The 13473-nt window shown below is 53.0% G+C and overlaps 1 protein-coding gene across 1 annotated transcript in view; it reads right to left on the reverse strand.

Annotated features, from left to right (window-relative positions):
* Sardh (sarcosine dehydrogenase) overlaps positions 1-13114 on the reverse strand; it is a 58707-nt gene extending 45593 nt beyond the window's left edge. Inside the window, exons 1-8 of the mRNA XM_057755821.1 lie at positions 12531-13114; positions 10310-10664; positions 8871-9049; positions 7654-7833; positions 5571-5694; positions 5331-5431; positions 2391-2495; positions 1204-1333 (exon numbers count right to left, since the gene is read on the reverse strand). Of these exons, the coding sequence (XP_057611804.1) occupies positions 1204-1333; positions 2391-2495; positions 5331-5431; positions 5571-5694; positions 7654-7833; positions 8871-9049; positions 10310-10643 (1153 nt within the window). The 5' untranslated portion in view covers positions 10644-10664; positions 12531-13114. The remainder of the gene's footprint in view (positions 1-1203; positions 1334-2390; positions 2496-5330; positions 5432-5570; positions 5695-7653; positions 7834-8870; positions 9050-10309; positions 10665-12530) is intronic.
* Between the last annotated feature and the right edge of the window lie 359 nt (positions 13115-13473).

The following is a 13473-nucleotide window of genomic DNA, read 5'->3' on the forward strand; positions in this document are numbered from 1 at the left end:
CAATGCTGACCTTCAACTTGCAGGATCGAGAATCATCCAGGAGGTTAGCCTCTCAACTGCGTAGAATCATCTAGATTAGGTCAGCCTTGAGGCATGCTGGGAGCAGACTTAGGCTAACTAAGGCAGGAAGACCCATGCTGGAAGTGGGCGACACCATTTCCTAGGCTCTGTCCTAGCCTGAGCCCCGGCATTCATCTCTCTGCTTCCTGACTGCAGATGCAATGTGACCATCTGATCCAAGCTCCCCATCCAGGACTTCTCTGCCGTGATGGGCTGTGCCCTTGAACTGCGAGCCAAAAGGAAGCCCTTTCTCTTGTCAGGATATTTTGCCACAATAACGAGAAAAGTAACTAAGAGAGGCTCCTTCCCCTCCGCAGCCCAGCCTGTCTCCCCTGCCAGGTTGGCAATCCTCACCCAAGAAAAGGGTGGACTTTGGCCAGAGTGAGTACGCAAGCCCTAGGTGTGTGGGGCTGCTCGCCTGTTCCACACTTATCTCCAAGACGCAGCTGCCTGAATCTCACACTATCAGAGTCGATCAACATGAACCTACTTTCCAGCCTGGCCTCTTTCCTAGGATCCCCTGCTAGGAGCCCTGCACCCTCAATCTGGGGCAGAGCCTGGGGTGCCCTGTGAACAGTGGCTACTCTGTAGATAACCTACAGGAAGAGGGCCTGGGAGCTAAACTCACTCTTCTTAGTCTCCTGGAGAACAGAGAGGAGACAGGCGCTTCGGAACCCCTGGCCAGGAATCACTCCATGCCCAGCTCATCTCTAACCCTACAGCATTCTGGCTACCCACAATCAAGGGGTGAGGCCAGTGGTTGGGGACCTTAACCAGGGAATTGAGAATTGGGGTGGGTGCAAAGCTGGGTGCCCCACCAGGTGATCACTGCTAGAGACGGTCCGTCTTCCTGTGCTCACTCTGCCTCACACAATGCCACGTCGGGTACCATATTCCCATTTTACAGATGAAAACCCCGTGATCTGGGGATGAAAGGGGTCTAGAGTCTCAGTGCTGGGCTCAGGGGCCTCATGGGCTGCCTGCCCAGGGATACATTGCTGCCCTTGCTAGCTTGGGTTTTCTCCCAGAGACGAAATAAAGAAAAGCTAAGTTCAGGTAACAGGAGGCAGGTCACCCTCAGGAAGGCAGTCGTCCAGAGGGACTCAAGGATGCCTCTGTTCCGGCCTTAGCATCCCCACTCACCAGGGCCACAGACAGTGGACTTGATCCCCGTCTTCTCCAGCACAGGGACACGGTTAATGGCACCTTCGATGTGCTGGGTGAACACATCCCAGTCCAGGTCAAAGAGGCCAAAGGCAAATTTGTCTGATACCTGCAAACGCAGCATGACTAAATCTGTCAATCCGCCATGAGAAAAGTGCCCATCCATTCCAGGTTCACCTCTGACACAGCTCCAGCCCCGAGGCAGGTAGGGCACGTGACTGACTTCACCAGGTCACATGAGACGATGACAGGACTCCCCTGTGGGCTCTCCCATGCCCCCTCCTTCCTCGTTCCACCCTCACCTAGCTTCCCTGGACTGTTCCTGTGGTCTCCAGTTGGGCACTAACCTCTAACCTGGTCTCTCAAACCGTGCAGGAGACTCCCAGGGCTCCCAGTTACCTACCATAACCCCCAAGACCCTCCATGCACCTGCCCTCCCTACTGTTTCTCTGTGTTTGGCTTCCCTTCTGCTTTTAAGAAGGGCAAGCTAAGACAGTCATGGTGGCACACACCTTTAATCCCAGCACTCGAAAGGCAGAGGCAGCGGAATCTCAGAGTTCAAGTCCAGCCTGGTCTACAGAGTGAGTTCCAGAATAGCCAGAGCTATACAGTGAGACCCTTTCTCAAGAGGGGGTGGGGTAAGCTGGAGCTGCTCCTAGGTCTCCAACACAACCTGGGCAACAGGCCATCCTATCCACCTGTATCTACAACCTCATCCCCAGTATCTATGGATGATTCACAGGCTGCTAACTATATTTGGGGTGCAGGCACCACCCACATTGCATTACTTACCTCTTAGCTTTTTGTTGGACTTCCCACCTCCAGGCATCTTGAGACAGGGGCTATTATCTTAGTCTCCCCGGCACTTTTCAGAAATAAAGGGGCATTTGGTGCAGAATGGCCATCTAATCATCGTTTATGGCCGTGTGGATGAGACAGCTGTGTGATACCCTGAACTCTCCTCCAGCCCAGAGACCCCACTGTGGCCCTGGGGAGACCTGTACCCTTGCTACTGGCAGACCAAACACTGGGATCTTTGAAAGCTTCACTGGAGTCTTAGCGTCGCCTCATGCTGAGGTGGGCAGCCACCGTAGCTTCTGTGTACCTGAGTGCCAGCCCTCAGAAGCACCTCTGTTTCTCTACCATGGGACTCTTGTGGGTCTTACCTCCTCCCAAAAGATGGGGTTGGCCTCGTAACCACCCACAGACAAGGCATCACCCTGCAGGCGGAGGTAGACAGAAGCATCATGATCTCGGACATTGGGCATGTTCTGGAAGGCAGAGCAGAGAGGCCCCAGGCGTCAAGCGGGCCTGGTTCTCATGCCCTGCTCTGGGGAGACCTGTGGCACCTTCTCCCGCACTGGAGACGAGCAGGGAAGGAGACAGGCAGAGACAGGAACCCTTTGCAGCGGCCCTGTTCATTTGTGAGCAGTGAACGGTAATCAAAACGGCCAAGTTAAGGACCACTTTTGGAAGCTCAGGGATGCTCTTAGTCACCAAATACTGCTTTAAAATAGCACCAATTAGCTCTGCCAGGACCACCTCCCGCACTAACGCGCCCAGAGCACTATAGCACAGGATTGTGGAGACCCCTGGTGGCCAGGGACGTCCACGTTCCTGTCCCAGCCAGACAGTTCCCACCTCAGTACCGACTCTCCCCATGGGTCCCTACAACTCTGAGGATACAGCAAGTGCTCAGCTCAGCACACACCCAACAACTCCACCTCTCTCTACATACAGGAGTCCACCCTACTCTTCGTGGGCAGTATGGCCCTACTCCCATTTTTATCCCAACTTCTGACCTCAATTTATTCTTCCCCAGCTGTTTCAAACCCTGCTGCTGCTTCCTCTTGAAAGCTGGCCTGATTGCTCCTGCTCTTCCTAGTCCCTCTGAGGCAGCAGCTGGCTAGGTGACTCCAGGCCCCTGTCACCATCATCACCACAACTATTCCATGAGCTCCTGCCAGACCTTGCTCCCTTCACCGCTTGCTCTGTCTCAGCACAACCCCATGCACAACTATTGCCCCTGCTGAAGGAAAGGAAACCAAGGGTTGATAATGTGGCTCAGTTGATACAGTGATTGCCAGCAAGTCTGAAATCCTGGATTCCATGCCCTGCACTGCACCAACTAGGTGTGGTGGAGCACAGGAGGTTGCTACCCTCTCTGCAATCTCGGTCTATGACATATCCTCTGCCCGCCTTTTCATCGCTCTTCTGGATCCCTTCATGGTCAGAGAGTGACCCCTGGTGGCTACCTGGGGAGTGGTTCTCCCCACAGTTCTGAGCTTCATGGGTCAGCATGGCTATTCTTTCTTGCTCATCTAATACAGTACAAAGTAGGTGTCTCTGTGAATCAGGACCTACTGTGTGTTTGGAGGAGTCACCCTGGGTTTGTGGCACAAACCCACCAGACCCAGGCTTTTGTCATACTGTCTCCTACACTCACACTGTAAAACAGCCAGGCTTGGCGCCTTGGAGGCAGGAAGGCAGCTAAACTCATGTAGAGTGGAGGAGGCAGGCCCCAGGGGTGAGGCTTCTAGTATGGAGAAAAGGAGGTGTCCAGGCATCCAAAACTCTCATCACTGGTCCATAAACCAGAGCAGTCTGGCCTCTCACACTCTCCTCACCCGACAGCCCATGGCTCAGTTCCCTGAACTGTCAGTCAAAACCAAATGCCATGCCCTTTGTGATGAACCTTCTCCATCACCCTCAAAGCCCCGATGAGGTATGGCTTCCTCCCTCTCCAGGTAGTCCCCCCAAAATCAAGCTGGTCCTCCAATCTTGGTTAGAGACATCAAGCATACCATGTCCAGCCACATTTGATTGACCTAAGGGAAGTCAGTTGAGTATGGTCCATTGGGACAGGATCTACTCAGAGCCCTAGAACCCCTGGAGGGTTCCCTTCCAGAACCCTTTGCAGTTTCTTTGGGGGTTTCTCCTTTGCTTGTCTGCATGATCCCCCTTTACTCTTCATGCAAAAACTGGGCCTTTCTGTTTTTGTTTCACCTCCTGGAGTAGAAAGATGAAGTCAGTGTTGGTTGCAGAGAGGATTAGATTCCCATTGTAAAGAAGAATTAGCAAGTGGATGGACAAAGGAAGAATAGAGGGAGGGCAAGGTGAATGGAGAGAAGGAGGGATGGAGCATGGGTGGGGGAATGGATGGAAGGCGTTAAAGAAGGGATGGGGGTTAGCAAGATGACTCAGAGGTTAAGAGCACTGACTGCTCTTCCAGAGATCTCGAGTTCAATTCCCAGCACCCACATGGTGGCTCACAACCATCTGATGCTCTCTTCTGGTGTGCAGGCAAGATGCAGGCAGAACACTGTAAACACAATAAATAAATAAATGTTAAAAAAAAGAACTGATGGAAAAATGAGTGGGTGGGTGGATGGATGGATGATAAGTAGATTGGTAAATGGCTGGGGAGATGGAAGAAGACTTTGAGGAAGAATAAAGAGTGGGGGTAGCAAAAAGGAGAGAGGGAAGGGAATAACCGGAAAGATAAATAGATGAAATGGTCAATAAGGATAAAGGAATGGAAAAAGAAGGATGGATGCATGGGGATACAGGGGATAGGAAGAGGAGAGGAGGAGGATGCAGTGGGTTTAGAAGGAGTGATGCGGGGGAGGGGAGACAAGCTCAGAGGACTGGTCGGGGCAAGCAGGACGGTCAGTGACAAGGTGTCAGAAAACCACCAGCCACCAGCATAGGAAGCAGAGCAGAATAGACCAAGAGAGGAGAGAGTGGGAGGCTATTAACTCCAGGTGCCTGCAGGCGCACTAGGTCTGGGCTTCCCTCAGCAGAGGCCCTCCGAGAGGTACTGAGTGCCAGGAACCAGCGTCCTCTGAACAAAGCCCTGGCTATCAGATGAGATATCAAAGAGAAACCAGGCCCTGGCATCCAAGATAGGCCACACAATCAAATCCACTGTGCCAACTGTGCCAGCTCATGTAAGTCTGCCAGCACCCAGAGGTCTCCCTTGCACAGAAGAGGTGCCTAAACCTGAGGACCGCGTCATTTGTCTGCACCCCAGCTAGGTAGGTTTTAGGGAAAATCCTTGACCTCACCCGCCCTCCCACTGCAGAGAACCCGGCACCGCTGATTACCTGGATGCCCTCAATGCGCTCAGTAACAACGTAGGCATGGTGCATTGCCACCAGTGGTACCTTCACGCCAGCCATCTGCCCTATGATGCTCGCCCACACTCCTGGGAACAGAATGGAACAGACTCAGATGCCACCCGCGTGGGCACAGGACGTTCCTCAGCATTCCTGCCTGTCCTGACTTCCAAGCCAAGAAAGGGGTGGGACCAGAGCTGGGGGAGACCCTGAGGAGCACCATCCCACCTGCACAGTTGACCACGCAGGGTGTCTGAATGGAGCCATGCTCTGTCTCCACGGCTGCCACCCGCCGCACTCCAAAGTCATCCACCCGCGTGCGGATGCCAGTCACTGGGCAGTTTTCGATGACCTGAGGTGGGGGGAAAACAGCACCTAAAGCCATGTGGTGATTTCTGAAGACCTGACCTCCATCCCCGACCTACTGGATGGGACCAGGAATGCTGCTTCTGTGAGGGATGCTTGCTAATTCTATTTCCCTCATTTGGTCAGAGAAACGGAAGCCACATCACAAGAAAGCAGAACCCACGTCCTTTCTTGGTTGGAAAACTTGTGCAGATGTAGGAGGGGTGAGGGCCCTCATTCGGAGTAAGAGAGTAACTGGCTGTTTTTCAGTAGGTAAGATTCAGTTGAGAAATGGAAATACGTTTGTACATCACTATGGGTTTTAAGTCATAAAATGATGTGTCTGTTTATGCCTTCATGGAAACACTTGAAGAGAAAAACACCAAAATGCCCACAGTCCTGCCTGACATTTTTACTGCTTTTTTTTGCTTCTTTATCTTTGTGTGTGTGTGTGTCATGTGTGGTGTCTGGTTGTGTGTGCATGTGTTATATGTGGTGTTGTATGTGTGTGTTATGTGTGGTGTCTGGGTATGCATACATATGTCATGTGTGGTGTCTGGGTGTGCATGCATGTGCATGGGTGCATGCACTATGCTAGTTAGTTTTAACTGTCAACTTGAAATAATCTAGAACCACCGTGGAAGAATCTTAACTGAGGAATTATCTAGATCACACTGGCCTATAAATGTGTCTGTGGAGAAATGTGTTGATTATCAATTGACCCAGCCCACTGTAGGCAGAACCATTCCCTGGGCTAAGTCTGGACCACATGAGCTGGGCTAGTAAGCAGGTAACACAGGTATGCGCATCCTTCTCTGCTCCTGACGGTGGGATAGGATGAGGATAACGGCTTGAGTTCCCACCTTTACTCCTCAATGACAGACTATTGAGTTCCCACCTTTACTCCTCAATGACAGACTATTGAGTTCCCACCTTTACTCCTCAATGACAGACTATTGAGTTCCCACCTTTACTCCTCAATGATAGACTATTGAGTTCCCACCTTTACTCCTCAATGACAGACTATTGAGTTCCCACCTTTACTCCTCAATGATAGACTATTGAGTTCCCACCTTTACTCCTCAATGATAGACTATTGAGTTCCCACCTTTACTCCTCAATGACAGACTATTGAGTTCCCACCTTTACTCCTCAATGATAGGCTATAACCCAGCTGTAAGCCCAGTCAACCCTTTCCTCACCCAAGGTTTTTTTTTTTTTTTTTTTTTTTTTGGTTTTTTTCGAGACAGGGTTTCTCTGTGGTTTTTTTGGAGCCTGTCCTGGAACTAGCTCTGTAGACCAGGCTGGTCTCGAACTCACAGAGATCCGCCTGCCTCTGCCTCCCGAGTGCTGGGATTAAAGGCGTGCGCCACCACCGCCCGGCTACCCAAGGTATTTTTTATCAGTGTGTTTCATCACACTGTGGGATATGCAGACACATTTGGAGGTCAGAGGACAGAGGACATGGGTGTCTTCCTCTATTACCCTCTGCCTTGTTCCCTTGGGACAGGACCTCTCGCTGAACCTGGGGCTCACTGTGTCCAGTAGGACGTCAGACAGGAAACCCAGCGATCTTCCTAACTACCCTCCCCAGGGCTGAGGTTAGTTACCTATCACATGAACGCTGGAAGTACAAGCAAAGCCCTCAAGCTGTGCATCAAATACTTACATCCAGTGAGCATATCCCCCGTCATCATTTTGAGTTTCTCTACCACAAGTGTAGTTTGGGGTCAATGAAGACAAAATGGTAAGAATGGATCCAGAGATTTCCTGTGACCAAGTGGGATCCTTGAGTGAAGGGGGTGGGAATGCAGATGTCTGGACAGAATGGACCCCAAGGCTGAGAGGTTCCAACAAGCCCAGGACCACAGACCAGGCCAAGGATGGAGCCTGTTCCAGGTCTCGGGATTTGGAGGGAAAGGGAGTGGGTTCAAAGCAAAGACCCAGAATTGGTAGTGATGGATACCTGAGCTCCTCGAGACACTGCTGCCCTGGTGAGGGTGGTGCAGGTGCCAGCAGGGTCCATGGTACCGTCCTTTGGCACATACAGAGTCCCATAGAGGTCGTCCACATTCATCAGTGGATACAGATCCTTGGTCTCCGCTGGGCTCAGCACATGGGACTCTACCCCATAGGCCTTGCCTAACTAGAGGGACGCAGAAGAAAATACCTGAGCTCATGAAAAGCAGGTCTTTAGGCCACTCATGCAACCTGGGGCCCCAACCTGCTGCTTCTAGAAGTCTGAGCAGGTCTCCATGACCAGAACACCCTTTGGGTCTGCTCCAGCAGGAGGGTGAAGGGGTGGAGCCGGTACAGGCAGGGTCTGAAGCTACATCCCATTGGCTCTCATATCTGCTGGAGAGCAGCTTTGTGACGGGTTGGAGAGACTGAACATCTACTCCCAGAAATGGGCTAAAAGAAATTAGGGCAGTTGATTAAGAGCTTAGACAAGAACAAGGCAAGCTACAAATTGCTTGGTGTGACATAATAAAATTAAAATGACCCTCAGTCTCATATTTCAGGTTTGAGAATTAGGTTTCCGAGTTTCCTCCCCAAGAAACACCAACAAGATCTCCCCTTGGTGGCACTGTCAACAGACCATGCCCCATATTTAACTAACCGACGGCAGCCAATCAAAAGGAGGTGATGACCTATTTAACAGGGCTCCATCTGACAGGTGATGAGACTCTCTAAGAATATTTTTCTTTTTGAGACAGGGTCTCATGTAGCCCAGGCTGGTCACAAATGATATAGCCAAGGATGACCTTAAACTCCCGGTCTTTCTGCTGAGGTAAGAAGCATGCAGCCCTATCCCAGGCTTCGGATTACCTCATAGGTAAAACTCAGTAACTCTGCATGGCTCTAAATTCAAGATCTGAGAGCAGGTGAGCCACCCCATCATTTTATTCAGAGTTGTGGGTGTGCACACTAAGCAAGCATTCTATCCGCTGAGCCCCTTCCCCCACACTCACTCCCCAGGTCACACCTCTCCACCCAGGTAGCCCAGCCAGCAAAGAGCAGTGTAGGGTTTGAACCCAGATCTGCAGGCCCTTGTCTCCAGTGCTAAGGGATTGTCGCATGCACTCACTACTGGGGCCTCCTCCCCCTTGCTGTACCCCTCACAAAGAACACAGCATCCATGTGAGCTCCCAAAAGGCACACTCCCCCTAGGAGCATACCCACCGACATGAGCCTCTTGTACTCATCCAGGCGCTGCCGGTTGGAGGCAATGAAGAGGCCACCGTTCTGGATCCAGCCTGTATGCATCCCAGTCTCCTCCTCCAGATCACGGCTCACCACTTGCCGTGTGTGGGCCAGAAGCTCTACCTCCACGTCGCTGGGCCGCAGCTGCCACAATAAGCCTGACCCAGAAAAGGGCACCGTCAGTCCCCTGCAGGGCGGCATCACACCCACTTCTGCCAGCCAAATAATGGGCAACAACGAGGAGCCCAGGGAGGCTGAGTAGGACGGAGCCTGACACAGCTGGAGGTTAGGGCTATTCTGGGGCAGCTCCAAGCGACAGTATCAAGGCCTCCCATTAACAAGTGCCATCTGCGTGCCAGGCCTGGTGCAGAGTCTAGCCTAGGGTGACCTCAAGAGTCCTCAGCAGCTCCTGAGAAGCCTAGGGCTAGCCTCAAACTTGCTATGTAGCCAAGAATGACCTTGAATTCTTCCTGTCTCTTGCTCCCAAGAATGGACATGATAGGCCTAAGCTACCAAACCTGACTTTGAGAGGTTACAGGTCAACTTTACAGGCAGCAAATAGTTGAGTTCAAAGTCACAGAGCAGGTGAATGTGAGCCAGAAAACTGACTGGAAGGAAGTAGAAAAAGACAAGATCTCCTGAGTAAACTGGGAGCATGGGGACCATGGGAGAGGGTTGAAGGGGAGGGGAGAGGCAGGGAGGGGAGCAGAGAAAAATACAGAGCACAATAAATATCAATAAAAAGAAAAAAGAAGGAAGAAAGGAAGAAAAGAGAGAGAGAGGAAGAAAGAAAGAAAGAAAGAAAGAAAGAAAGAAAGAAAGAAAGAAAGAAAGAAAGAAAGAAAGGAAAACTGACTGGACCCAGATAACCCAGTTTTCCTAAGACTACGGCTTTCAACAGCAGGGCTGTATATGCCAGAAACAAGGCCGCTGTGACGTGGACGGACAGAGGTGACAGTCCAGCTGGACCTGGCCTTGGGAGATGGGCTGAGAGCTCAGAGCAGTGGCCTCTTGACAGCAGCCGAGGTACAAGTGTTACCACACCAATTGAGCAGCTGTGCACCAGCATGCCACTGGTTTAAAGGGTTGAGGCCATGCACTGTGGGTGCTCAGTTGTCACAGGGTCAGTGGGAAAGTTCCACAGAAAATGCAGCCCCTGCCAAGCAGGTCCAGCTGTTCCCCAGCAGGCACGCCTCTACCTGGTGCCTTTCTCTGTGGGAGGGGCTCCTGTTCTCCGTACAGACAGCTGCCTGGGCCCAGCTTCACCCCCACCCAGAGGGCCACAGGCAGTGCCTACGCTCTCCCTGGCACAGCTCTGCGGAGAAGAGAGTCTGGCTGGCCTGCCACCCCAACTCTGCGGCCCCTCCCAGACTCACCCCAGCTGTGTCCCGCCTACCCGCCAGCACCCAGGCTCCCACCTGCTGTGTGCCAAGTGGTCCCGGAGGTTAGTCGCTCTCTCTCCAGCAGCACTGCTCGGCCTACACCCAGTTTGGCCAAGTGGTACAGGGTCTGGCAGCCCAAGCTACCCCCGCCAATGACCACAACATCGGCCGAGCTAGGCAGGGGCTGGCTTGGTCCTTGGGTCACCACTGAGGAACCTTGTGCCTCCTCCTTCAGGGTCCGCTGGTATGGAACATTCTTCTCAGTAGTGGACCGGGCATCCCTGGCTAGGGGCTGCAGCCCCAGGTTCCGAACAGATCTCCCTTGAGGACAGGTGGCAGCCACGCGTAGGGCTCGGCTCAGTGAAGCCATGGGGACTTAATGCTTCTGTACCTTAGGAAGCCAACAAGAGAGTCAGGCCGGATGGGGTGCAGTGCAGACACTGTAGGGGTTGGACTATGTGCACGTCCATGTACCTGGAGCTCCCATACTTGGCCTTCTTTCTGCTGCTTCCCCGTGGTATATACTCACTCAGTCATTCATTCATTCACTCACCCATATATTTAGTCATTCACTCACCCATTCACTAATGCACTCACTCATTCACCCTTTCATGCACTCACTCATCCACTCACCCATTCACTAATGCACTCACTCACTCATTCATTCACACTCATTCATTCACCCATTCACTCACTCATTCACTTACTCATTCACTCATTCATTCACTCACCCATTCACTCACTCACTCACCCATTCAGCACTGATGTCTCAATGCTCGATACCCAGCAGGCTCTAGCTGGGCTCAGGGCAGACAGCTCTGGGTAGGGTGTGGGTGTCAGAGAAGTGGCACCAAAATGAGGCCTAAGGAAGAGCAGTATCCAGAGAGGCCAGGCACGTGAGGACTGATATGGAATATTCCTTTACATTGTGTGGGCTAGGCATAATAAAGTGCCCTCAGAGGGGCACTGATGTCCTCACAGGAGCACTGGGCACCCGGACAGCATGATACAGAGGTGAGAACACCCAGGGCCTGGTGAGTCTGAGTTTCCTACAAGTGTTGAGGGCCCTGTCCTGGTCTGAGCTAGAGAAAGGCCCTAGGGCTGCTGGACTAGACTTGAGAAGAAAGACTGCGGGCCCAGCGGAGCCGTGACTGCGTTGATAGAAATGTGTGAGATCACCTGCACACAGGGAGAGCCAGGCTGAAGTGGGTGGCCATGTGGAGGAGGCAAGGGGCAATAGCCCCAAGCAGGAGCTGGTAGTAGACCCAGACAGGGCCCTAGTACAATCCCTCAGGACAGTCCCCACTCAACCCCACATAAGCTATTGCTCCTTCAATGGCTCCCAGCAGAAGCCAATGGAGGCCGTGGTGTCTAGACACACAATCCCCTCCAGGAATCTGGATTTCAGATGGAGCTCAGACACTGGCTTAAGAGACCTCACTTCTCTCTGTCCCATCCACAGTTCTTCCAGTTACCCTTAAGGGCTCATCAAGAGACCCTCCTCCAGGACACCCCCATCTCCCTATCCACCAACATGTAGTGATAAAAGTGTACCAGGAATAGCGGTACCCAGGGTGTCTCCCAAGGAGTGGATCCCGCCCAGCACAGGGAAGGAAGGATGTCTCCAAGGGGTTTCCTGTGCTCTTTCCTGGGATCAGCAGGAAAAACAAAGGCTTTGGTTATGACCCGGAGTGCTGGGTCCTTAGAACTGTGCCTGTTACCACGAGGCCAGTTAACTTCCCCCATCAGGTGTAGACATCAGCTCACTGCTACGGAACGATCAGAGGCCACCAGCAACTCTTACCTCTAGTTCAGAGAAAGAGACTGAGGCGGCTGACAGGCTTCCTAGGGTGGCCAAGGTCACAGGCCTCTGATCAGCCGCACTGAGCAAAGGGCACTGTGATCCAAAAGCCAAGAGTTCCCCCGATTCCCTGCCCCTACCCCAGTCTGGGGACTTGGACCCACTGTGGCCCCATATTCCACCTGTTTGCACTCCTGAGCCCTCACTGGGCACAGCAGGAGACAGAGCAGGTCAGAGTCAAGCCGCCCACTCAGCACCCCACTCCAAAGGTAGGGCCCAGGAGGCTATGCTGAGAGGCCTTGGGAGTGGAGAGTGGGTGGATTTGCATTTGCAGGCAGGAGCTGTCCTTGGCTTACAGTCTCTCAGGTCATCCCCATGCCTGCAGCGACAGCTGCCAGTCTCTGTGGCTTCCGTGGATGAGACAAGGCATTCCCCTTGGCGTGAGTCTATACGTACCTTAGTCTTGAATGTTCTTAGTTCTCCAGAAGCTCCGGAGAGGGTCCTAGCAAGGGCAAGTCAGCAGAATATGGACCCAGTCGAGGCTCTGCAGGACCAGGTAGTGCCTCCTCCTTAAGATACTGCACCAGGCACCACACACCTGCCAGAAGCACCTCCTTCCTCTCCAGACTCTGCCCAGTACCAATACTGCTAGCCTGGGGATCTGCCACGTGCTGTTCCCTCCCAGCCAGTCACAGCAGGGTTGGGGGATGGGGCCGCCAGGCCCCCAGACTGCTCCTCCTGCTTCAAAACATCTGTTTCATGAACCTGCCCTCTGGCCCCTGCAGCTCCCGCCCTCAGCTTCCCAAGAATCAGGGCAGGGGACACGTGGAATAAGAGCTCAGTCACAGGCCTGAGGTCTCAGAGACAGGGCCTTTTTTGAAGGCTGCAACAGGGTAGAAGGGGGTGTAAACGGGGAAGGCACTCTGCAGAACCCTCCCATATGGGAGCTCTCTCCTGCAACCCGGTTACCCACGGTCTTCCCGTCTAGTCCATGGTCCCTTCAACCAGAGGCAGAGGGAGGTCCCAGCTAGCCAGCAGCCTGTCCCAACCCTGCCGGTGAAGGGGCTGTCAGGACACCACCCCTCCCTTCTTACCCAAGCTGCATCTGGGTCTAGCTGAACAGGCCACCCACTCCCTTGCTGCTAACTCAAAGTCTCCGCCTACAACTGGGGCAGGAGCGAACCTCCCACTACCCCAGCTTCCTGGCCAGCCCAGCTGGGGCAGCTGCCAAGTGGACAGTTCTCCTGGCAGGCCAGCAGAGCAGGGCTATGAAACTCGAACCTAGTTCTCTGGGTGACCTCCACCTCTCACGTTTCCTTCCTCATCACTAACCCGGGCAGTCTCCATATTGCTGTGGTGGCCCTGGGCATTCTGTCTTCCCATGCTTGCCCACCCTGGT

This window comes from Chionomys nivalis, chromosome 22, assembly GCF_950005125.1.
Source record: "Chionomys nivalis chromosome 22, mChiNiv1.1, whole genome shotgun sequence".
In the NCBI taxonomy this organism is placed as follows: domain Eukaryota; kingdom Metazoa; phylum Chordata; class Mammalia; order Rodentia; family Cricetidae; genus Chionomys; species Chionomys nivalis.